The 24,015-nt window shown below is 55.3% G+C and overlaps 1 protein-coding gene across 4 annotated transcripts; it reads left to right on the top strand.

The window, feature by feature from the left end:
• Positions 1 to 1,443: 1,443 nt before the first annotated feature.
• PTH1R (parathyroid hormone 1 receptor) lies at positions 1,444 to 22,269 on the top strand. Of its 4 annotated transcripts, none has more exons than XM_081288570.1 (16): positions 1,444 to 1,933; positions 2,973 to 3,092; positions 8,501 to 8,565; positions 13,377 to 13,479; positions 14,679 to 14,813; positions 16,371 to 16,481; positions 16,584 to 16,735; positions 16,861 to 16,955; positions 17,141 to 17,336; positions 17,698 to 17,851; positions 19,561 to 19,621; positions 19,966 to 20,032; positions 20,305 to 20,399; positions 21,008 to 21,149; positions 21,239 to 21,280; positions 21,751 to 22,269. In XM_081288570.1, exons 1-16 carry the CDS (start codon positions 1,900 to 1,902, stop codon positions 22,135 to 22,137), a joined length of 1,959 nt encoding a protein of 652 aa, XP_081144696.1. In that variant the 5' UTR covers positions 1,444 to 1,899; the 3' UTR covers positions 22,138 to 22,269. The 4 variants fall into 4 exon arrangements, with proteins under 4 accessions (XP_081144696.1, XP_081144697.1, XP_081144698.1 ...); XM_081288571.1 differs by having other exon boundaries at positions 1,446 to 1,933; positions 16,584 to 16,702; XM_081288572.1 differs by lacking the exon at positions 8,501 to 8,565 and having other exon boundaries at positions 1,446 to 1,933.
• Positions 22,270 to 24,015: the final 1,746 nt, after the last annotated feature.

The following is a 24,015-nucleotide window of genomic DNA, read 5'->3' as shown; positions in this document are numbered from 1 at the left end:
GTCACTCAGACAGGGGCATAAAGCTGAGACCATCGAAACATAACTCTTAAGAACCATGAGTATTCACTCTGGACACTTGGACCTTGGTCCCCAGTCCCAAGGAGCCCACACTCCAAAGGAGGCAGAAACCACAGCTCCCCAGCAATGGAGGATATGGAGACGCAAGGAGGGAGGGGTATCAATGGATGGGGTATCAAGGGTGAGGAGCAGGATCCTGACAGAGGAAACAGTAAGGCAAAAGTGGATGGATGCAGGGAGAAGGCCAGAAGTCCAGTGGACAGTTACTGCTGGGGAGAGTCATCTTTGGAGGAAAATGTCTCAAACAGCAGAGTCCTTGAATGCCAGAACAAGACACTCTGGGCCGTAGGTACAGAAGGGGGCTGCAGCCAAAGAGATGTTTTAGGAGACAACTGTGAGCCTGATCCTGGAGAGGGGTTGGCTGAACTGGATTCTAGCAGCCTGAGGGCTTGGGCTGTAAGGCTCCTTTACATGGATAGGAGGGACCATCCTTGAGATGCAGAGCAGGTTTGGGGGCTCCCAGGAGCTCATTTCCACAGAATAGCTATGGAGAGTACCTGATGCCATGCATCTTCAGTAAAAAATTAAAAGGGCCCATTTTACAGATGAGGAAACAGGTCCAGACAACAGGACACAACAGTTGGTAAATGGGCAAGAGTAGGCTGCCACTTGGCCCATGATATTTTCCAGGGCACCATATTTAGTTTAACTTCCTCCGGACATTCCCAACCCCTTCCTCTGCCTGACCTTCCCCATCTGGTACCTAAGAGGTGGTAGGCTTGGGGTTCACGGTCCCCTCCTCTTAAAACTCAGGGGTTCCTTTCCAAGCACAAAGCACAGACCCTTTGCACTCTTCCCAACCTTCCCCATGTTGAGGGTCCCCAGGGGACTCCAGCGGGGTAGCAAGCATTTGGGGGTGGGCAGGGGGAAGGGAAGGGAAATTTGAGGGTGGGTGTCGGGACTGAATCCCAGGTTTTGAAGCCTCAAGCCACCCGGGCTGGGTGAGGCACGGAGATGGAGAGGCCCAGCCACAAGCTGAATGGGTCTAGACTTGAAGAAGGCAGGAGAGATACCCGGCAGAGAGGGAGCAGGACGTAGGCTCGAGACCCCGGCAGGGACAGCAGCAGGTCTAGGGGCCGGCAGACCTACGGACGAGGACTGGGACCTAGGATGGAGAGAGGTGGGAGAAGCAAGGGCGGGGCGGGACCGGAGGGCGTTGGCGGCCAAGCCAGGTTTGGGGCTGGCGGCCGAGCAGCCTCCCCAGGGTCCCCGACCCAGCCAGAACCAGGGCCCCAAGGGCGCTTAGATAGCGCCGCGGCCGGAGGCGCGCAGAGTACTGGGCGGCCTCCCCAGGGAATCCTCTGGTGACGAGGGCCTGCTTTGAGGCTGAGGGTTCCTATTCAACAGCCCGGGCTGGGCGATCGGGGTGGGATGGGGAAACGTGCTTTCCCGAAGGAGAAAATGAAGCGGCCGCAGCGTCCCGGGCTGGGTTCTCAGGTCCTGATGTCAGCTGCCCAGACCCTGTCCCCCACCTCCCCGACAACGGTCATCCCGCCGCTGCACGACCCCGGGTCCGGCCTCCGGAGGGCAGCTGGCTCCGCTCTGTCCCTCCGTACACCGCTTTGGAGGCGATAGAAGGGGTGGGGGAGGAGGCCCAGGGAAGGCGCGGGGGAGGGAAGAGGCGCCCGGGCCGCAAGGGAGGGGGAGCGGCAGACGCCGAGGCGAGGGACGCGCGGCGGGCGGCGGCTGCGAACAGCGGCCGGGCGGGGGGCGCTGGAGGCCAGGCCGGCCAGGGGGGGATCCCGAGAGCTCCATGAAGTTCCCCCGGGGCCGCGGACGGGGCGCTGGCTTAGGGAGGCTGTCGGGGGAGCCCCGACACCCATGGCAAGGCGGGGGCCGCGGCGGCGCGCTCGGAGTAAGTCGGGGCCGGGGGCCGGAGCTCAGGGGAGGAGGCCGGAATTAGGCAGGGGTGACTCCCGGCCTGGCCAGATGGCCAGGCTGCTCTGTCTCGGAGTCGGTCGGCGGCGCCTCCACGGAGCCCGAGGGAGCCGCCAGCCCCGCGCCGCTCAGCTCGGTGGCTTTTTTGGAAACTTGCAAATGTTTTCGTAGAGAAAGAAGGGGGAGGGGAGGGAGCGAGCGAGGGAGTGACCGAAACAGAGCTTGGGGCCGCTGGAAGACCGGAGGCCAAGGCCGGGGGAGCTGGAGACGGACTGACAGACAGGCTGACAGAGCGTCGGGGCCGCAGGCGCGCTCTTGCCGCGCGGGCGCAGGCGGGACTCGGACCGAGGATGGGGAGGGGGTGCGCGAGGCGGCGGACTGGGGATGAGGATCTGAGGGTGCCGAAGGACCCAGGGGCCGGGAGCTGGAGGTCAGAACACCGGAGGGCTCAGTGTCGTTGCAAACTTGGGATCGCGTCCCCGAGCTGCACGCCCCGCGCGGCTCAAAACTCGGCCCCTGCCCCGCCCCAATTCCCCTACTGCAGACCGCCGCGGAGCTAAAAATAACAGCCCTGTTCGCCCCCCGCAGACCGCGACCCCGACCCCTCCCCCGCCCCTCCCCCACTGGGCGTGGGGCGAAGCCACAGCTCCCAGTTTCCCCAAAGGGAAAAAAAAAGAAAGAAAGAAAGAAAGAAAAGGCGGCGCGGGAGGGGGACGAGGGGCGGGCCGGGGGCGGGGGGCCCGGCCATATGGATGTGATTTCTCCGCTCCGAGGCAGACGGGCCGCTCCGCAGCGCTCGGCGCCCGCCCGCCGCCCGCCGGCCTCAGGCTGCCTCCTCCCTCCTTCCCTCCCTCCCTCCCTCTCTCCTTTGCGCTCGCTCACTCGCTCGCCCTTGGCGCATGGGCCCCGCGCCGGGCCCCGGGGCCTCGGGCCGCCCGGACGCCGGGGTCCCCTAGGCCGGGACGTGGGCGGGGCGGCCCGGCCTGACGCTGCTCTGCACCCCCAACCACCCCCAGGGCCCGCGGCGGCTGCCCCGAGGGACGCGGCCCTAGGCGGTGGCGATGGGGGCCGCCCGGATCGCACCCGGTCTGGCGCTGCTGCTCTGCTGCCCGGTGCTCAGCTCCGCATACGCACTGGTAAGTCCCTTGCTAGCCGCCCTCCAGGACAGGAGTCTAGGAGTTGCTCTGGTATCGCTGGGGAGGGTCTATAGCACCGAGACTTGGGTGCTTCCAGTATCCTTAACTTTAGATGGGGCTCGTCTCTGACCCAGGATCCTGGGTTCCTGTTCTCTCAGGAATGTCTGGACCGTGGGTTTCATATGCCTGAAGTCTCCCTATTTCTGAAGCCAGCGTTTGGGGTCCCGGTCTGGAAATTTGTGGTTGGGGTTTCCCTGTGAGCACACATTTTAGTTGTCTCCCTGGAAGGTGACAGTGTGATCCAGCAAAAAGCTCAGTGTGATCAGAGCTTTGGCTCTGGATGTGGCGTTCCACAATCTGCTTTGAGGGCCTGTTTCCTGCGAGTTTTGCATGCAATCCTGGATAGCTGTGGATCTGAGGTCAGAATCACCCAAGCAAGCGGTAGGATTTAGGGCCCTTCTCCAGCTCTCACTATCATACCCTTACACACAAGCACAAACACATGTCCAGCTTTACCCAGAGTGGAAGCTGTTTGCCCAGGGAGGTGGGTGTGGTGTGTCATGGAGGTTCACTAAAAGAGACTGGCTTCACCATACACTCCTGCAGGAGAAATTGTTTTAGGGGGACTCTGGTAAGTGAGGAGACCCCTGGGAAAATTCTGCATTCCCCTAAGAGTGGAGACCAGGAGACAGCATGGTAGAGACAGCTGGAGAGATGGGGCTGGGGGGGGGGGGAGAGACGGACAGACAAAGGGGAGTGGGGATGAGAGCTCCCCAGTGCAAGGGGGTTAGACAGACCCAGAACAGATACAAATAGGGAGACAGTCCAGGCAGACAGCCCACCCAAGACACTAAAGGGGATCACCACCTCATCCAGGGGCCAAACTCTGGGGCAATTTCCAGGGAAGGGGAAATGTTCCATCCCCTCACTCATATCCCCCAGCAGCACCGTCCCAGGAGATCAGCCCATTTCTGAGGAAGCTGTAGGCTTGTGTGCCTGACTTTAAGGCCTCTGCTGCCCACTCCCACCAGCCCCCATCAGGGCCCAGGTTGGGGCATTTGCCTTCTCTTAGAGGCTAGAAGGCAGCAGTCTCCTCTGTCTGACTAGCAATAGCTCTGTACCTTGCAGGAGCTCTAAGATTCCTCCAGCTCTGCCTGATGTCTATGTGACCTTAGGCTATCCTTCTCTACTCCTCAATTGCCCCATCTGTAAAAAGAGGGCAATTTTTTTTTACAATTTTTTACCTAGCATTGCCCTAATCTGAGGTAGTTCTCAGCACTCCCCATTTACTGGTACTTATGCCCTCACAATATGGTTCTAGCAGACCCTCAAAGCCAAAGACTTTGCCTCATACAAGGATCTGTAGATTGGGAGACTGAGGTTAGGAGGAACTGAGCACCCTGGGCAGAGGTTCTCCAAGCACTGGCAAAACACCAAGGGACAGAGCCATTTCCCCAACCTTCCCTCAGTGAGTTCTGTGTGTGTACGTATGCATGCACAGAGTTGACAGGGTAATGAGCGAGTGGGTCCTGAGAGTATACCTGTGTGTTGGACAGAGCAGGGCCCTAAGGGACTCTGGGCATGTTCTTCATCTGAGTCTGTGGAATTGTGTGTATCTGTGTTCAGTGGCTGAAGCTGTGGCTCTGCATATGACTTGCAGAAGCACAGTTGTGTGTGTGTCATGAAAACATGTGCACCCAGGTCTAATACTGTTTTCTTATTTGTGTTTAACAAATGCTTCTGTACTTTCTACTTGCCAGATGCTGTTCTAAGCACTTTACACATATTAACTATTTTAATCGTCCCAATAACTCTCTGAGGAAAATACTATCCCTATTTTTTAACTAACCAAATTACACAACCACTGTGACCATTATTTATCTCATGCTAACTAAGTGCTAAGCCCTGTGCCTCTATATGTGTGGTGATAAGGGTCTCCAGGGCCCCATACTACTCTGTTGGGAAGCTGAAGTATATGCAAAGAATTTTCCTGGCTTTGCTGGACATAGCACATGCTTATAATCCCAGCAATTTGAGAAGCTTGAGGCAGGAAGATTGCAAGTTCAAGGCTAGCGTTGGCAACTTAGCGAGACCCTGTCTCAAAATAAAAAAGGGCTTAGACCTGTCCTAAGACTGATGATAAGATAGAAGAGATGCCCATGGAGTCTGACTGAGATATGGTTAGGGTATGAGTTTATTGGACCCGCACTGATTCAGAGCATGGGAATGTGGTCCAAAATCCAGAGATGCAGCCTACCCACCCTCCACCAAAGTCCTGTGGGCCCCCTGGGCTCAACCAGAGCCAACAAGAGGCTAGCAGCCTGCCAGCTCCCTCTCCTGAGCCTGCGGGCTACTGTTCCATCCAGATCTGTACTGGCTCCCCCAAACTCACCCACCTCAGTGTCACCCATACCTGTATGCTACCTGCCCAACCAGCATCAAGAGCAAGCCCACTTCTCCAGTGATCTTGGTTAAGGGGCCAAAGAGCTTCCAATTGGGAGAATACTAACTGCAGCCATTCTCTATTGGTCCATCTTGTTCCTTACAAGGCAAAGTAGCAGGTGGTTGAGAGGACTGAAGTTTAGAGGAAGGGATAGGTCCATAGATAGTGAAAAGGAAGCAAAGGGTGGTCTTGCCTTTGGGGATGCCTCATCATAAGGACACTCTCAGCACACATGCATGCAGAGAAGAAACAGCAGTGGGAGAGGCACATGTGCAGCATGGGGTCAGGCTTTGAGTATGAAATGTGACTCCAGATAGGTAGAACTCCGGAGGGACTGGTGTGGCCTCACAGCCTAGGAGTGCAGGATCGCTCCCAGTCTGCCCAAGGTACTTGCTTTAGACAAGAAAGAACCAAGATGTACTGAGCAATGACTGTCTCCATATTCTGAGCTAAAAACAGTCATGTATGTTCTCATTGCATCTGTCTGCCCAGCCATTTTACAGGAGAGGGCACTGAGATTTACTAGTGGGTCTGGAAGAGGTGGGATTTGAACCCAGGTCTTCAGACTTCTGCATTGAGCTCCTTCCTACAAAGCAGGGAGAGAGCTGCTCCTGGCAGGAGATCCTCACTCCCCGCAAGTGCAGCTCATGAGTTTTCTTTCTTTTTCTCTTCCTTTATTTTTTTTTAATGAAATACTTGTATTATTTTACTTTTAAAACATTTTATAATGAAGACATACATATGTTCTTTCTTATTATACAGACTAAATAAGAATCCTCCATTACCCCTTCTACTTCTGGGAAAGTCCTCCGTACCTCTTTCCCTGTGCTTCCAAACAATACCGCTTATGTACATATAAAGGAGAGAGCTTTGTCCTGTTGTTTTCTGTTTGGTTGATTGTTTTAAATAAATGGTATCAGTTTTTAGATAGGGCTCTATCATATGAATTTTACTACTTTAAGGTGTATCTTGAAGATCTTCAGTAAGAAAATATAAATCTATCTTTTTAAGTGCTGCAAAGTTTTCCAAAATGCGACATGCCTAGGAATGTTCATTTAGATTGTTTCTCTGTAGTTGTTCTGTGTGCATGTGCAAACATGTGTCTGTGTGCATCAGATAGAGAGATAGAGAGCGAGAGAGAGGTGTTCCCGACCATGCAGAAAAGCTCCTTGAAGTACCCTCTTGGGTCCCTATGTGACTACTTCCCAGCGGGATATTTCTGGATTTCCTACTGTCTTTGCCGGATCTGAGAACAAGCACATTTTTTAATCTTAATGGAAATGGCCAAATTGCTCTCTGAAAAGCTTGTGCCAGTTTATAGTCACCAAGACAAGAGTGGGAGGGCCCCCTCGCTATACCCTCCGTCTCAGGATATTAGGAGGGTCTTTTGCTGCACCTCTACACTTTATTTATCCCCCTGCCCAGGATAGAAATCAAAGCCAACAGAGAGAGGGTTAATATGAATAATTTATTGCATTCAATCATATAATAAGGTAGTTACCCCTTAGGCAGAGTAGCCTCACGTCTGCATTTTGATAGGTGAAAGTGGTGTGTCTTGTCATTTTAATTTACTGATTGCCAGTGATTTTTGAACTCTCCACTTTTTTATTATTCATCTTCTTGGAGAGCTTGCTCAGAGCCATTACCCGTCTTTCTATGGGTTATTTATCCTGTTTGTATTGATTTGTTGGAGCTTTTTATATCACCTGCCCTTAAATATATGCTCTGCCTCCCCGCTCCCCAGCTCCCAGAACTGCCTGTGGACAGAGCAGTAGGAGGGGGGCCGAGCCCTCCCGGGAACTTGGGTTTTCTTCGGAATGTTTTAATGAGGCGTCAAGCGGCTCCCCCCAGATTCCTGTTGTGGGCCTTCTGGGGACACTCCCTGGTCCAGCCGCCACATCAGGAAAGCAGCTATTTTAGAGAGAGCCCCAGAAAATATAAAAGGTAGGGTGGGATTTTTGCAGAAATTGTCTGCAGAATACCAGGTAACGAAGAGAGGATGCAAAGTTTTGCTTAAGTCCACCAAAGACATTGGCGACTTCCTGACCCTTGAGAATCCCAACTCTGTGGCTAGCCTTGTGCCCAAAGATGGGATCCCATTCTGCTAACTAGGCTGGAGGAAGGCTAGGCCATACCATCCTTCTGAGCCTTGGTTCTCCAGGCCAGGTAGAGGCTGCCTGTGAAGATCCACCATATCCTAGCAGCCAACTCCACCATCCCAGGCTCCATTCCACTGCCTGCCCCAAAGGCGGCCACGTTGGCTGGCTGGGATAAGAGGCTGTCACAGTGCCTCCCCTCCCCAACCCCTCCCAGCCCCAAACACAGGCAGCCTGTTCAGGAAGGCCTTGGAAAGGGGGAGGAAAAGTCAGCACTTGTCAGCAGTGGTGGGATGAGGAGTCCGTCCCAGCCTGCTTGGGCCAGCCAGACAGAGGGCAGTGAGGGAGCAATCCCTAGCCAGCTGGCATGGCATACGTGGAGGGGTGCCAGCACAGGTCCCAGTAGTGGACCTGGAGGAGGGGTGCAGGAAGGCCACGAGGTCACCAGAGAGTCTCCTATTAGCCAAGATTTTCTCCTGACTGCTGGGACCATTAACCTCTTCTCCATTAACACTAGGCAGGACCCAACTGTCCTCTGCCCAATTAGAGTCCACCTCCACTGCTGAATTACCTCTGTAGAGTTCGCAAAAAGAGACTTACTTGATGCAGCAAAGGATGCAATCCGAAAGGAGTCTAGAAAGATGATATGATATTGTGGCTGGTGCCAGGGGACGCATGTGGCTAGATATTTCCTCTTTTCTTTTCCTTCCTCCAGGGCTGCTGCTTCAGTGTAAAGTGCACCTTAGCTCCATTCCTGACCCTCCTCTCTTCCTGACTATTCTCTTGGCTTCAGTGTCTCAGTGTCACCTTTTGTAAAATGGGATGGGGTGCAAGGTAACAGAGATATGAGTCTGTGTTTCCATCTCCAGGGGCAGTGGCAGGTGCCACCAGACAGAGAGGCCACATCCTACACCAGGCAGATCTTTTTCCAAGGGTGAGCAAGGAAGCAAAGCACCCTTTCCCAGGGGAGGGGGCGGGGCAGGCAGGCTGATCCAGGTAAGACGATGACAGGACCCAAGAAGTCATCTTCAGGAGAACAGCAGGCAATAGAAAATGATCCTTGTGGGGCTGGGGATGTGGCTCAAGCGGTAGGGCGCTCGCCTGGCATGCGTGCGGCCCGCGTTCGATCCTCAGCACCATATACCAACAAAGATGTTGTGTCTGCCGAGAACTAAAAAAAAATAAATAAATATTAAAAATTCTCTCTCTCTCTCTCTCTCTCTCTCTCTCTCTCTCTCTCTCCTCTCTCACTCTCTCACTCTTTCTTTAAAAAAAAAGAAAAGAAAATGACCCTTGTCCAGAGGCAGCCTTGTCAGAGCTGAAGAAGAGTCCCATTTATTTCCTCCTTCATGTGTATTTGGAGGGGAGAATTATCACACGCCTGATTCTCAGACAGCAAACGTGTAGAATTTAGCAGGTTGAGAGGAAGTGAGAAGAGTAGCCCTCCTTTGGATGATGGTGTGAACTGGGCTCTCTCTAACATCACAATCACCAGCCTCAACATGCTACCCACTGCCTTGACCTCCACCCGCTCTGCCACTATCACTGCCATCTCCAGCTCTGATGCCTTCCTCAGTAGGGTCTCCCTGTGAGCTGAGTTGGAAGGAACAGCTTGCCCATGGGCACAGAATGGATGTGAGGCTGGGTATTAGGAGAGGTGATAGTGAGCACCTCGATGAAAAAGACAAAACACACCCTTGACCACATGTGCTCCGTTGCTTGGACAGCAGCTTCTGTGTTTGTAAACAATGGACCAACTTCCAGCCCCCACCTGTACCCTGCCTGAAACCTCATAAACACTGGCTGTCTTCCACCCTGTTCTGCCAGCTCAGGGCTAAGATTGGGTCATGTCACCCCTGCATGTTCACAAATTTTGTATAGGCACATATGCACACAGAAAGGCTCCATGTTGGAAGGCTGAATGGAGAAGATACCCTACCGTGGGGAGCATAGAAGCTCAGCCCCATGATGGGGAGTCACCTCTCCCCTACTCCAAGACCACAGAGGGGGTAGGGAAGATGCAGGACCCCTGGTGCAAGGGCTGGGTGGCCCCATCAGTGGTGAGTGTGGACTAAGTGACCCCTGGCAAAGACTCAGCCCCCAGTCCCTCAGTCCTTGCCCCTGAGACCAAAGATGTGCAGACTCTGGATCTAAGAGGCTGCAAGTCTGAGTCCTCCATACCTGGAGCTGAGCCAGCCAGCACTCTTCCAGTGGAGGTGACTGGTTAGGGGAAGGGAATGGCAGGCAGGGGGAATGCCAGGCTGAGAGGAGAGTCACCAGTATCAGCATTTTCGCCCTCACCCCCAAGTGATAAGGCTACCTCAGGTAGGACAGAGGCAGAAGAGGCACCCTTCAAGGTCAAACTTGAGGGGGTCTGGCAGTGACTTTCAATCCTAGTGTAAGTCCAGGCGGATCCAGAAATGCAGGGAATTATTGGGATGTTCTTATACCCCAAAAGCTAGCCAGGTGCACCTTATCTAGCACAATCTCCAAAATTCCATGACCCCAGTTCTCCCTGAGACCTCACAACTAATCTACCTGTTGTTGTGTCCCCCTGGACTCAGTCACCCACACAGTCACACCCATCACCCAGGGTCCCTGGCCTCAAGGTACCCATGTTGCCTGGGAGGGATGACTCTATGGTGCTGCTGGTAACAGTAGCAAGAATAGCAACCAGCTTTTTTGAGCCCTACCCCTGCCCAGGCTTTCCATGAAGTACCTCATTTAATCCTCACCACTGCCCTATTATTATCCTGAACTTACAGGAAAGCTGAAGCATGGGGGTTAAGCAACTTTGCCAAAAACACACAGCTAGGTGATGGAGGAGATGGGATTTGAGCTCCAATGCTGGGGGCAGAATCTCCCCAGATGAGGGGAGGGTGTAGCTGGAAGGAGGAGGTTGGGGGGACATTCTAAGCAGGGAACTGCGTTCTATGGCACCTGCTGTGAATCCCACTTCCTCTCCCTGAGAAAGTGCTTTCTTGACCCGCATTGTTACTGCAGTGACTGCTCTGCCTTGATCGGGTGAAAGAGAAATGGGTCCTAAAGCTCAGAGAGGCCGGGGGCAGTTTAGGGGCCATGGGGTGTGAAAGTGCACACCCTTCCCTCTCCTGGACACAAGACTCTTGAAAAGGGGCTGTGTGGCCTGCTGGCCATGGAGAGGGTGGAGCTGAAGCAGCAGGTGGATGTTGAGCAGACCCTTGAGCCTGCGGGAAGGTGCATTGATCAGTTAATGGTCATCAGTCTGCCAAACAGTTGGCCAGTTTTCACCCCACGATTGCCTTCCCCTAGGCTAGGCCACCATCTGTAACCCCCAGTCACCTCAGTGGGCTTGTCACTTTGCTGAGAGGCTGGTGTGTCAGCAAGTCCTCAAGAACTGATGGGAGCTTTGGTCAGCTGCTCAGGTGCTCCATTAACCAGGAAACCATGGGGGCATTCTCTGCTTGTCTTGGTGGGCAGAAGGGGAAGGGATAACAAAGAGATGGACATGGGGAGGGAATGAGGACAAGAGGATGGCAAAGGTGGAATGGACAGTAGGTGTGGACAGGAGGTAATGTTGTAACGTTGATGATGGTGTCGTCTTTGGTGGTACTAGCAGTGTTGGTGATGAGGTAGATGGTGGTCATGGTAGAGGTGGTAGCAATAGTGCTTTGGTGGATATGGTGATGCAATGATACCAGTTGATGTACTGATGGTGGTAGTGGAGGTTACATCAGTAGTAGTACTAGTATTCATGGTGGTAATGGTGCTGCCAGTGGTGTTGGTGGTGGTGGTGATGGGGAGGGTGGATATCGATGGAGATATGATTAGGAATGATGAAAATGGTAGCAAATGAGTACTGTAACAAGGATCAGAACTTTCAGCAGTCTGAATTCTCAATATCAGAGGCACAAGGAGTGTTTCAGGTTAGTCTCAAATCCCCTGGATTCTGGCAAGTCCCATCACCTTGCCCTGGTCTGTTCAACCATGACTGTAGTGGGCAGAGCAGGGAGGATAGAGAAGTTGTGAGGCCAGCAGCCAGCACAGGGGAATATGCTCCCGCCCTTCCTGGGGGCCCATGAGCATTGGGTCCACATGAGATCCGAGTGTCTCCTTCAAACTCCAAAGACATGGAGAAGCCAAGACCTGAATATTAAAGAACAATCCACACGTGGACCTTGCCCACAAACACATGTACACATGCATGTTCCAGACACTTCAGACCACTCCCAAATTGACATGCTGGGCAATCCCCACGTGAGAACTCACAGAAAGGAGGCTCACACCGGCCAGACAGCATGTGTGCGGCCACTTCCATGCGCACGCGCAAAGATGCACACGCTCCTGCACTAAGTGAAACCAGCAGAGCCCGAGCCCTGTGGAGCCAATTGGAGACTCCTTGGCCTGGAAGCTCTCGCTGCTGCCGCCAAGAGACGCGGTCAATTAACTTCTCCCTGCAGCCAGGCTCCCTGACCCGGCCCGCCGCCCCCATCCGCTGGGCCCGCCCCTTCCAAGTCCCTTTCCCAACCCGCCTCCTTCCTTCCCGGGCTCCTGGTTCTCCCGCCCGCACCCCTCTGCTCACACTGAGGGGCCGGCCCGCTGTGAAGTGTGTGAGGGGCTGCAGCTCTGCAGGCTGAGGCTGTGCTCTGTAGAGTCTAAAGGGACGTAGCTTTTTGGGGGGGTGGGGGTGGGGAGGAATGGCCCTCAGTGGTCATGACCCTGCCCTGATGCCCTGTGGTCTGAGGAGATCGGTCCCAAACTTGGAGCTGGGATGTCCAAGAGCATCCTGACCCCATCTCTGGGGCAGTGGTCTCAGGGGATGCACTAACCCCTGTGAGTCACACTCATGGGAATGCTGGGCTGCTCCTGGGCATGCTGGGCTCACCCTCTGAATCTCTTCCTCCCAAATCAGAGAGCAGAAGTTCAGACCTTCCCACCAGGTACCTGCCCCAGGTGCAACCCACCCTACTCCCGGATGTTCCCTTTTCCTTCCTTAAAATCATGCCAGTGAGTTCCAGTGGGTGTGCATGTGGAGGGAAGGGAAAGAAGAACATTCCAGAAGAGAGGACAGCAACAGCAACATCCTGTGTCCATCTTAAAACATAGGGACAGCTTGATGAAGGGAGCTTCTACAGGATGAAGGGGAGTCACGCAATGTGGCAGTCCTGCACAGGCCACTTGCCAACAATTCCTCCATCTTCTCCCTCTTGAGACCCTAAGCATGGAGGGGGGAGGGCTCTCAGCCTTCACTGGGGAAAGAGTACTAACTGGGATGCTGGGCCAGGATGGAAACTGGTGACTCCCAAGGTCTCCTAGAGCCCCAGAACTTGAAGGAATCCAAGCTAGGGTTGTCTCACCAGAGTTCACACTCCTTATCCAACTCTCCCCACCCCCAGTCCCTGTTCAGATCCCAGAAGGCCATCAGGTCCTATGAGGATCCATCCTGGGACATTCCATCCATTCCCATGCTCCCAGGGGAATGGATGAGACAGATTTTCAGTGGATGCAGCCTGCAGGGTTACTGGTGGACAGGCAGGGGATAGCCCTCACCCTTTCCCTCTGATGGGGCAATCCCCAGCCCTCAGTGCCCCAGCTTTCCATCTGTAAAATGGAAGCTACATATGACAGATTTCCCACAAGTGCCGGCTTTCCACATTCCTTCTAGAGCAAGGACCTTTGGAAAGGGGGACCCTCTGGAGGGTGGGATGGCCCTGGACCTGCTGCTGCCCAGCAGTGCTACCTGTCATCTGACCCTTGGGTTGGCAGGTGGACGCGGATGACGTCTTCACCAAAGAGGAACAGATCTTCCTGCTGCACCGTGCCCAGGCTCAGTGTGACAAGCTGCTCAAGGAAGTCCTGCGGACTGCAGGTGGGGATAGGACTGCATGAAGATGGGGGCCAAGGATGCAGAGGTGGTGACAGGGTTGAAGGTGTTGGGCAGGGGTAAGCCCTGTGAAAGTCAGCGGGCCAAAGTGAGGACCAGAAGTGGAGTGGGTCAGGCCCAGGTTAAGTCAGCAAGCTCAGGAGGTCCTCAGCTTGTCAGAAGTCCTGAGCTCCAGTCCCCATGCTGCCCTGCCAGCCCTCAGACCTGCAGGCATCCTTGCCCCCACACATTCCTTCAAAAAGAAGGGGTGAAAAGAGCCTTTGGCAGGATGGACCCAGAATTTCGTGGGCCTCCTCTTTCAAGTTGTGGTAGGGTGTTGTGAAGGCAGTTGAAGGACAGATTGCCCCTGGGGGGGGGGGTTTGATCTGCTCAGGCAAGCCAGGATCAGAGCTCTGGCTAGCATACCAGTTCCCAGTAGGGTGGGCTGGGATGCTTCCTGAAGGGAAAAGCTGTCCAAGCCAAGTCCAGAAGGATGGGTAGGTCTTTGAAAGAGGCCACCCGAGCAGAGAGCAAGACAGAGGACCCCAGGGTGGGGAGAACTGAGGGTCCATGGGACCAAATGGGAAGGGGCCAGAGAGATAGGGGTGAGTATCTATGACTCAGCCAGCTAAGGTCATTGGCTGGGTAGAGGGCATCTGATCTGAGAAGGTAAGCTGCAAACTCCTCATTCAGATATCCTAGGGCAGAGGATGGGGGAGAGGGATTTGTCTTTCCATTCCTGACAAACTGCACCCCTTGCTTATGTCCTCCTCACCACCAGCCTCCTCCCCTGCACAGCATTTTGCCCTGATTTTGACTTCATTTTCCCCAAGTACAGGATTCCTCCTCAGGGGTTCTAGTTTTACCGTGCGCCCCCTGGTGGTCCCTGTGTTCCTGGGTGTCTCTGACTCATGCCTGCCTTTGACTCCTGGGTAGGAGGTTACCACCTCTGCTCCTTGTGATCCCACGTGGCATTCACTCCCATTTGAACCCTTGCTGACCAGCTCTCTGTCCTCATTTCTTCTCCACCTGACAAATACTTTGCAGTTTATGAAAGATTCCCTTGCCCTTGTCTCAAGAATTTGGGTATCAGTAGACTAGGGAGGGGACAGCTCCTATTGTACAATGGGTGACCTGAGGCAGGGGATACCCAAAATCTGCTGTTGGAGCACAGTTAACAGCTGTAATGACCCTGGTTTCTCCAGCCAACATAATGGAATCAGATAAGGGATGGACATCCGCATCCACATCAGGGAAGCCCAGGAAAGAGAAGGCATCTGAGAAGCTCTACCCTGAGTCCAAGGAGGACAAGGAGGTGGCCACTGGCAGCAGGCGCCGAGGTATGTCTGTGCTCCTATGCATCCTCCTGACATCGGCTTGGTCCTATCTGCCCCGCTGCTCTTCCCCTTCCATGTGAGTTCATGTGGAAAATAAAAGGCCCAGCTCCCTCCCCAGGAAAACAGGGCAGAAGGTGTATGGAGATGGACCAAGGGACAGCATGAGGAGCAGGCAGCTGAGCTGGAGGGACTCAGGACCCAGGGAGATGTGCATGGCAAAGGACTCATCCAACACCACCCCAAGAGTGGACCCAGGGCTGCAGCCCCACCCAGGGAGTGAAAGAGAAAAGGTGGAGAATCCTAGGAGATTAGAGAGGCGAGAGAGAAAGACCAGGAGGCAAGAAAAAAGGTCTAGGAGTCCATGTGAAGATACAGGGACATACATACTGGGGAGGGCCAGAAAACAGAGCAAGAGAGTAGAGCAGCCTCCAAGGCGTGAGGCAGAGACAGTGGGAGAAGGAGGGGAGAAAAGAGGGAGGGAGAAGCAGGGCTGTGTAGTCCCTCAGGGAGGTGAGGAGAGACAAACACAGAGCCCAGGCTGTGGCCACAGGGCCAGTTAGAACCGGCCGGGTGGGCAGTGGATTCCAGATGGGCCACATCTGGGAGCCTGTGGTCACCCTGTGGCTCCCCTGGGACCAGAGGGAATTGTGGGCCTGGCTGGGTGGGGCTGGGAATATGGCGCCCAGGACAGAGAGCCTTTCACCAAGTTGGGCGGGTCCAGCCGTCAAGGCAGCCTTCCAGGGAGGCTAGAGAGTCCTGTGGTTGGAGCTCTACAGGGGGAGAGAAGGAGGCTGTGAGCTGGGTGTGGAATGTGGAAGATCCACAGGCTGTGGACCCTCCACGGTCACTTAGCATCTCAGTAGTGAGGCCAAGACTCCAAAATAGGACATGTCACCTTGCTTCAGATCTCGCCATTAATACTTGGATTTGGTGGATCGTGGCCCCTCATGAGTGGCGTGGGTGTCTCATAGCAGACACTTGGGGTCGACGTAGATGGTGGTAGAAGCATGGACTGCTATGGTCAACCCTAACTTCCCAATAAGAAAACAGAAATGTAGAGAATGGAGACACCTGCGTGAGGTCGGTAATACTTTAGAAGTTTAGCTGGCACTAGAAAGAAGACTTCCTTCCTTCTGTCCATGGTCCCTGGCAAAAGGTCACATAATGAGCCTACCAGCTGAGGGAAAGTTAGTCTGAGAACTGCCCTTCTTCAGGTACACCTGAAATGTGGGGCCAGGAGCAGAGTCTAACCTGGGTCCCACGGGGGGCAAGGTCCTGTGTCATATGACCTCAGCAAGTCACCCATTTCTCTTGGCCTTTTCCAGACCATCTGGAAAATGGGGCCAGTGCCAGCACCTACATCATAGGGCTGTAGTAAATTCTGAGGCTAGGTGAATTTAGGGTACAGCAAGAAGACTCCATATATTCTCTCCAGAATGTTCCAAGTCTGAAGTTTCTGATCCTGAGGCACATTTGTCCTGGTGGGAACCAACAATAGGTGTGTTCATCTCCTTGAGTTTTAACCTTAGTGTTCCTTACCCTGTCTGTCTCTGGGTACAGGGCGCCCCTGCCTGCCTGAGTGGGACTACATCGTATGCTGGCCCCTGGGGGCACCAGGTGAGGTGGTAGCTGTGCCTTGTCCCGACTACATTTATGACTTCAATCACAAAGGTAAGGCTGGCTAGGGATGTGGACCACAGGGATATCAGGGCTTGGAGCTCAGGGCCTTATTGGCTCTAGACCTTCTGCCCTGACCTTTTCGCGGACCCACAGGCCATGCCTACAGGCGCTGCGACCGAAATGGGAGCTGGGAAGTGGTGCCTGGGCATAATCGAACATGGGCCAACTATAGCGAGTGCCTCAAGTTCATGACCAATGAGACTCGAGAGCGGGTGCGAATCTTCCCCCTGACCAACTTGACACCAGTAAGGCCGCCCCGGCCCCACTGGTGACCCCTGACCTCACCCCGACGCCTGACCTTGACTCCTCCAGCAATTTTTACCCTCCTGCTCACCCTGAGCCCCCTTTCTCTCTCTCCCCACCTGCACAGGAGGTATTTGACCGCCTGGGCATGATCTACACCGTGGGCTACTCCATGTCCCTGGCCTCCCTCACCGTGGCTGTGCTGATCCTGGCCTATTTTAGGTGCGCGGGGCGACGGCGTGGGCGTGGTCCAGGGTGGGGCCGGGCTTCGGGGATCTGCGTCTCCCTTATCCCTCTCATCTCACGCCTCCACTGCGGGATGCCCCTACCTACCTCACACCGCCCAGCTTTCTCCCTCCACCGTGCATCCCTGTGCCCCCACCCACGGTGATGTCGCACGCCCGCAGGCGGCTGCACTGCACACGCAACTACATTCATATGCACATGTTCCTGTCCTTCATGCTGCGCGCTGCGAGCATCTTCGTCAAGGACGCAGTGCTCTACTCCGGCTTCACGCTCGACGAGGCCGAGCGCCTCACCGAGGAAGAGCTGCACATCATCGCCCAGGCGCCCCCGCCACCCGCCGCCGCGGCCGTCGGCTACGTGAGTGCCCCGTGAGGCCCACGCCCGCGCCGCCACTGGCTTCGTGGGAGCCCGCCCTGCCCGGCCCTTTCCTAGCTGCCACCCCTAGCATTGGGTCATTCAAACCCACTTCACAGGGACCCTCGCGCCACTCAGTTCCGCTTCCAGCCCTATCGCCACGGGCTTCGAGTGCCCCTCTGGCCTCGGCCCAGGACACCAGCTACTCCACCTTGTCACCTTTACCCCAGCTGCACCCTGCCCCTTCCTGGCTTGCTTGGCTGTATCACTTGTCCCACGCACCAGCCCTGCTCCTGCTTTCCCTTCCCAAACCCCACCCCAAGCCCCTGATGCAGGGTCTGGCTAATACCAGCTGGTCTCCTAGGCGGGCTGCCGGGTGGCTGTGACCTTCTTCCTTTACTTCCTGGCCACCAACTACTACTGGATTCTGGTGGAGGGGCTGTACCTGCACAGCCTCATCTTCATGGCCTTCTTCTCAGAGAAGAAGTACCTGTGGGGCTTCACAGTCTTCGGCTGGGGTACGCAGGGCAGGCCAGGGAAGGTGGGCAGGGTGAGAGGGCACCCCAGAGGGTAAGGCACCCACACAGCATGTCCTGTCCCTGATGGGGGCAGTAGGTGGGAGCCCTGACAACCCTTCTATGACTGACCCCATTCCAGGCTCAGGGAACAGAACTGGACAGGGGTCAGAGTTCATCTGGTGTTGGCTCACCTAGGGTCAGATTTACCTGGGGTTGAGGCTCAGCCCAGAAGAGGGGGAAGGGGAACTCTCAAGTCAAGATTCAGTTTATAGCCAGGTGTAGTGGCTCAATTCTGTAATCCGGAAGCTGAAGCAGGAAAATTGCAAGTTCCAGACCAGCCTGGGCAATTTAGCAAGACTGTATCTCAAAATAAAACCAAAAGGGCTGTGGCTATTGTTCAGTGGCAGAGCACTTGTTTGTCTCACGTGTACAAGACCCAAGGTCCAATCTCCAGTATTGGGGGATTAAAAAAAAAAAAGATTTGGCTTGGGATCAGAGTAGGATCTTGGATCAGAGGTCAGCATGGGCCTCAAGTTGGAGTCTGGAGCTACTTTCTACCCTGAGCCTGGTGGTCAGGGCCAGCATTTGTTACCCTGCCAAATCCTCCACCAGGAGATGGGGTCCATGATCCAGAGCCACAGACCCAACAGCTGAGCATCAACACCTGGGCTTCAGCAGCCCCTTCACAAAACAAGACTCTGAGTGAGACTCTGCACTCCTCCCAGCCCCCCACAGGCTCTGGGATCCGGTTACCGATAATTATCCATTATTGTTGGCAGCTCCAGAGCTTGGCTGGGCTCTGGGGCGACTGGCCAGACTGCAGAGGGGTGGGCCGGGTGGCTGGAGCCCTCCCCACACCAGAGGCTCTCAGGTCAATAGACACAGTCTCCCTGCTCCTTGGCACACATTCTACCCCTGACCTCACCATGGTAAGCCCCTGAGCTGGGGAGACCTGGGTCTGGTCTCAGGAACTAGGAGATGTCTAGGTGAGCTGGAAACACCTGGATTAAGGAGCACACAGAACCCTGCAACCTAGGAATGTCACAGCTTTTTCTGACTATAAACCCAGATTGTGTCCTATCCCTTTAAGGGTGCACCAGGCCTAGAATCAAGTTGAGGGAGGAGGGATCAGGCTCCTTGTCCAGAGGCGAAGTTCACTCAGAGCTTCCTTTGTCATCTGAGCTGACCGAGACCAGGACATCTGGAGGCTCTCCTGTGGCCTCTACCTAGCCCGGAGGTCAACTCTTAGCCCATCTAACCTCATCCATGAGGGCTAGGACCTCACAAACCAGGTTGGGAGGGTCAGGAGTTCTGTCCTAGGTGTTGGGACAGAAAAATATTGGTCACAGTCTCCCTCCCTGTGGGAGCTCCAAGCCTAGAGCCATGTGCTTCAGGGGATGGGAAAAAAGAATGGGCTAGGCATGGATAAGCTGGTCATACCTTATCATTTCACCATGTGCCCACCAGGCCTGCACAGGTACAAGTAGGAGACTCAGAACCAAGATGGGGCAGAGGGCCGAGCTGGGTCCCCAGGGCTGGAGCCCCAAGGGGATGCTGTTAGGGCAGCAGGTGCTGGAGTGTGGTTCTGTCATCAAGCAGCCTTTGTGCCTAGGGTGAGGGGTCAGGACAGCAAGGAAGTAAGCTGGGGGTCATGAGTGCTGAGGGCCCCATCCATAGCCCCTCACACAGTGCCACCTCTGTGCCCACAGGTTTGCCTGCCGTCTTCGTGGCTGTATGGGTTGGTGTCAGAGCTACCCTGGCCAACACTGGGTAGGTTCCGCTGGATACAGGGGCCAGGGGTGCTGACACAGGCCAGGAAACACCCCTGGTTCCCTCCTCCTCCTCTGCAAAGCATACAAGGAGTCCTCCTGAACCCTGACCCTAAGTGGCCCCAGCGTTAGTTCTCAGACCACTTCCAGCCAGGAATCCCCCAGGATCACAAGAGATTACTTCCAAAGAGGCCTATAAAAGTGGCTTCAGGCCTAGCCACATGCAACACCCCTGTCCTGTGCCCTTGACAGTTGGTATCAGAATAAGCCAACCCTGAGGCCTTTATGGGCAGGTTGAGAATGGGTGCAGGAGGGGCTAGGGGCTAATGCCTCAACTTTCTTCAGGTGCTGGGACTTGAGCTCTGGACACAAGAAGTGGATCATCCAGGTGCCCATCCTGGCCTCTGTAGTGGTGAGCAGGGATGGGTGGTATTGTGGGCACTGTCCCCAGTGACCAACCCCTGACAGGGACATATGGAGGCTTCCTTGGACTCAGAGACCTAAGCCCCAAAGGCCTGAGGACCAACTGATCCCTACTCCAGTCGAGATGGGAAAACTGAGGGCCCAAAGAGCCACCACAGATGCAGTGGCAGAGCAGAGCCTGTGGCAGGGCCGTGGGTCGGAGAGTCCTTGCCCCACCCTGCTAGGGTGCAGTCTCCAGATGCAGCTCCCTCCCTCCCACAGCTCAACTTCATCCTCTTCATCAACATCATCCGGGTGCTTGCCACAAAGTTGCGGGAGACCAATGCTGGCCGGTGTGACACACGGCAGCAATACCGGTGAGCCTTGCCCACTGCATGGGGTAGAGTTTAGGGTCTGTTTATACAAGGAAAGTCAGAGACCCCGTGAAGGAGCCCATTTCAAGGGAAGGATCGAGCTCCTGACCCCCTGGCTGACCCCACCCACTGTCCCACCCCAGGCCCTGGCCTGCCTAGCGGTGATGGGTCCCGCCCTGCCAGATCCGGCTTGGTAGTAAGCCCTGCACTAGAGCTGGGCTCTGTGAGCATCAGCCAAACCCAGACCTCCCTTCGAAGTGTATGTTGCAGGGAGCTCAAGGACCTAATGGGCATTGGTTGGCCCCAAGAGGACAGCAGCTTACTTGAAGCTTGAAGCTTGGGCTGGGGATGGGAGTGAGTTCATGCCAGCAGAGGGATCAGAACTTGCAAAGGGTCCAGAAACAGGGAACTCTAGGACACCTTCCAGAACCAAGGAGCCCTAGTAACACTGCCTCCTGACGGTAGCCATCCCGAGTGAATTGTGTTGTTTTCCCACAGTGGCCAGTGCCTTGGGCCCCTTGGTAGCTTCTGGGGCCTGACTGGCAGAGCGGGGGTGGCAGTGCTTGCTGAGGGGAAGGGTCGTGACCTGACCTTCCTGGTCCTCCTGCCAGGAAGCTGCTCAAGTCCACCCTGGTGCTCATGCCACTGTTTGGCGTGCACTACACCGTCTTCATGGCCTTGCCTTACACGGAGGTCTCAGGGACGCTCTGGCAAATCCAGATGCACTACGAGATGCTCTTCAACTCCTTCCAGGTGTGCAGCCCTACCCAAGGCCCATGGGGGAGGGAGGAAGCCTGGTGGGGGAGGGAGGTGGCCCTGATCCCACACTCTTCTCCCCACAGGGATTTTTTGTCGCCATCATATACTGTTTCTGCAATGGTGAGGTAAGCAGGAGGCAGCGCTGGGGCGGGGCAGGGCGACGGGGAGCGCTCGGGGTTCCTCAAGTCTCAGCCCCCCAGTCTTCTGCACTGTTCTTTGCTCCTCTAAGAGCTTCCCTGAGAACATTCTGAAGGCAGAGAGGTCTTTTCAGATGATTCAGGCCTAGAATATGCTAGGATTTGTGGGTTTTTGGATTTCTGCTACAGCCAAATGTCTTCCCAGCCCCACGGGTGAATTCTCTGTAACAGAAGGGCACAGTCACGTTTGGGTCCATTTGATCCCTGTGGACTCTGAGTGTGCTAGTCAGCTGCAGTCAAGCCATGTTCTGAGGATGGTGGGATTTGATTTGGCCTTGGAATTATCTAGTAGTCCCCTGTTCATTCAGTGCTGGCTAGGTGTTACAGAGGCAGGGACAGGGGTCATGTATCAAAGGGCTTAAGGGCACACCTAACTGACACCTTTCTACTGCCCAAAGGTACAGGCTGAGATCAAGAAATCTTGGAGCCGCTGGACACTGGCACTGGACTTCAAACGCAAGGCACGCAGCGGGAGCAGCAGCTACAGCTACGGTCCCATGGTGTCTCACACGAGTGTGACCAACGTAGGTCCCCGCACAGGACTCGGTCTGCCCCTCAGTCCCCGCCTGCTACCTGCCGCCACCACCAATGGCCACTCCCAGCTGCCTGGCCATGCCAAGCCAGGGGCCCCAGTCCTTGAGACCCTCGATACCACACCTACTGTCACGGCAGCTCCCAAGGAGGACGGATTCCTCAATGGCTCTTGCTCAGGCCTGGACGAGGAGGCCTCTGGGCCTGAGCGGCCACCCCCACTGCTGCAGGAGGAGTGGGAGACAGTTATGTGACTGGGCACCAGGGCTTGGACCCTGTGGACATGGGTGGATGGACAGATGGACCAAGAGAACAGTGGTTGCCCATTCAGGGCTGGGCCAGGAGGAAAACACGGGGGGAAAAGGTAAAAAAAAAAAAAAAAGGAAAAGGAAGAGGTGTGTGGCTTCCTGTGGCCTGAACTAGAGATTCACTCCAAGAGGGAGGGGGCTGGGAGCCATGGGGAAATACTAGGGGCACTCACTCCCAGAGTAGGGGAAAGGCAAGGAACCCCAAATAGTCCTTGAGTCTCATCACCTGAGGAGGAGGAAGGATCTGAAGACACTTCTCTCAAGGACCAGAAAGGCTCAAGTTTTCAGGGACCACACACAGCACAGCTGGACCTGTGTAGGAATGGGCTGAGCCTTCCCCTGACATTGTTGCCACTTCAGCTGCTTCCACAACTCGTACCCAGGCCCATAGGAAGCCCAGGCACCTCCAACCCAGCTCCTCTGCCTGCTGGCCTCTAGTCATTGCCCCCACCCACCCCAGGAAGACAGCAGATCCCTCAGGTCCCTGGCCACACCTTCAAGCCTATGGCCCTGCCTCTAAATGAACCTTTTCTGGCTGTCTGGTGTCCACTCAGGGAGCCCTACCGTGCATGAGCCCCAGACCCTACACTGGAGCTGACATGCCTCCAGCAAGCAGACAGAGGCCAGACGGAAAGCCAGGGCAAGCAAGTGAGAGGTAGACCAGGGACTGTGGGGAGTTAAGAGTCTGAGCCCAGAGGGCTGGGTGGGGTGGATGCATCCACCCACTATGTACTCAGGATAGTCACTAATATACCCACCTGACATCTCCCACCACCTCATTTGCCCCCTGGACCTGGCCCACCCCTGCCTCAGACCTCGTTGCTTCTGTCCATGGACCTACCATCCAGGAGTACTCTCACCTCCCATAGCCTGACACCCATCCACTGGTGGCAAGGTGAGGGTCATGTGGTCTAAGACATCAAGCTTGAGGTGGTGGGTGGTATGGACATATGCTGAGCAACGTCATACCTGGCCCTCCTGCTCAATGGCAGGCAGGGCAAACAACCACAGGCCTAATGTATCCATGTAGCTCTATAAGGTGTGATCTCGGAATGATAGGAGAGGGGCATGGGCCAGGTTCTGAAGGGCCACTGAGCCATACTGAGCATCAAGTATTCCTGCAGATACGGGGAGCCACTGGAAGTTCTAGAGAGAGAACAACAAGGTCGGAGCCACAGTTTAGAGTTCCCACTCCGATGTGGAGGCCAGAGAAGGCTGCATAGAGGTCAGAGGAGAGGTAGCCTGGTAGGAGGCAGGTGGCTGGTGGCCAGGTGAAGCGATGGTGATGGGAGCCTTCATCACGAAGAACTCTGGATAGGATTGTTCTTCCTCTTTGAACAAAATGCCCCTTGGAATCCCTGGGCCAGGGGCAATCCTCCCAAATGGAATGGGACACCTACCATATCCAGTTGGCTCTCCGTGCTTAGATATTTGCACCTAACAGGGCCAGGTCTCCCCTTCAGATGGGGCACCATTCTCCCGACTGGATGTCCAGGACAGGACTGGACCTCTCACATCAGACCCAGATTCTGGGCCAGGTCTTCTACCTCGGACTTGGATTCCCTGGGGCCTGGCTGGCCTTTACTCAGAGAGGCCCCTGAGCCCCACTTAGGCTGTCCAGGTGTTGGCAGAGGAAGTGGGAGCCCTCAGCAGGACTGGCACACCATCAGGACCTTGTTTGCCTTGAGCAGTGGCTGGAGCCAGGTGGTCACTTCTCCTTTGAAGGCCCCACAGCCCAGCCAAGCCACAAGGAACACGTAAACACCAGCAGAGCCGACTGGTGGGCACGCAGGGAGGAGGGTGCAGAGACCCCCACACCTCAGC

Source organism: Spermophilus citellus, assembly GCF_964194105.1.
Source record: "Spermophilus citellus genome assembly, chromosome: 3".
Taxonomy (NCBI): Eukaryota; Metazoa; Chordata; class Mammalia; order Rodentia; family Sciuridae; genus Spermophilus; species Spermophilus citellus.
The sequence above is the reverse complement of the archived record's forward strand: the minus strand, read 5'-3'. Positions and strand labels throughout refer to the sequence as shown.

Bases quoted from the DNA above. Each gene is read 5' to 3' on its own strand.
- PTH1R (XM_081288570.1), top strand. From the start codon at position 1,900: ATGGCAAGGCGGGGGCCGCGGCGGCGCGCTCGGA. The intron at 13,480-14,678 runs GTGGGGATAGGA...TGGTTTCTCCAG, and splicing joins GGAAGTCCTGCGGACTGCAG to CCAACATAATGGAATCAGAT. The intron at 16,482-16,583 runs GTAAGGCTGGCT...GCGGACCCACAG, and splicing joins TTATGACTTCAATCACAAAG to GCCATGCCTACAGGCGCTGC.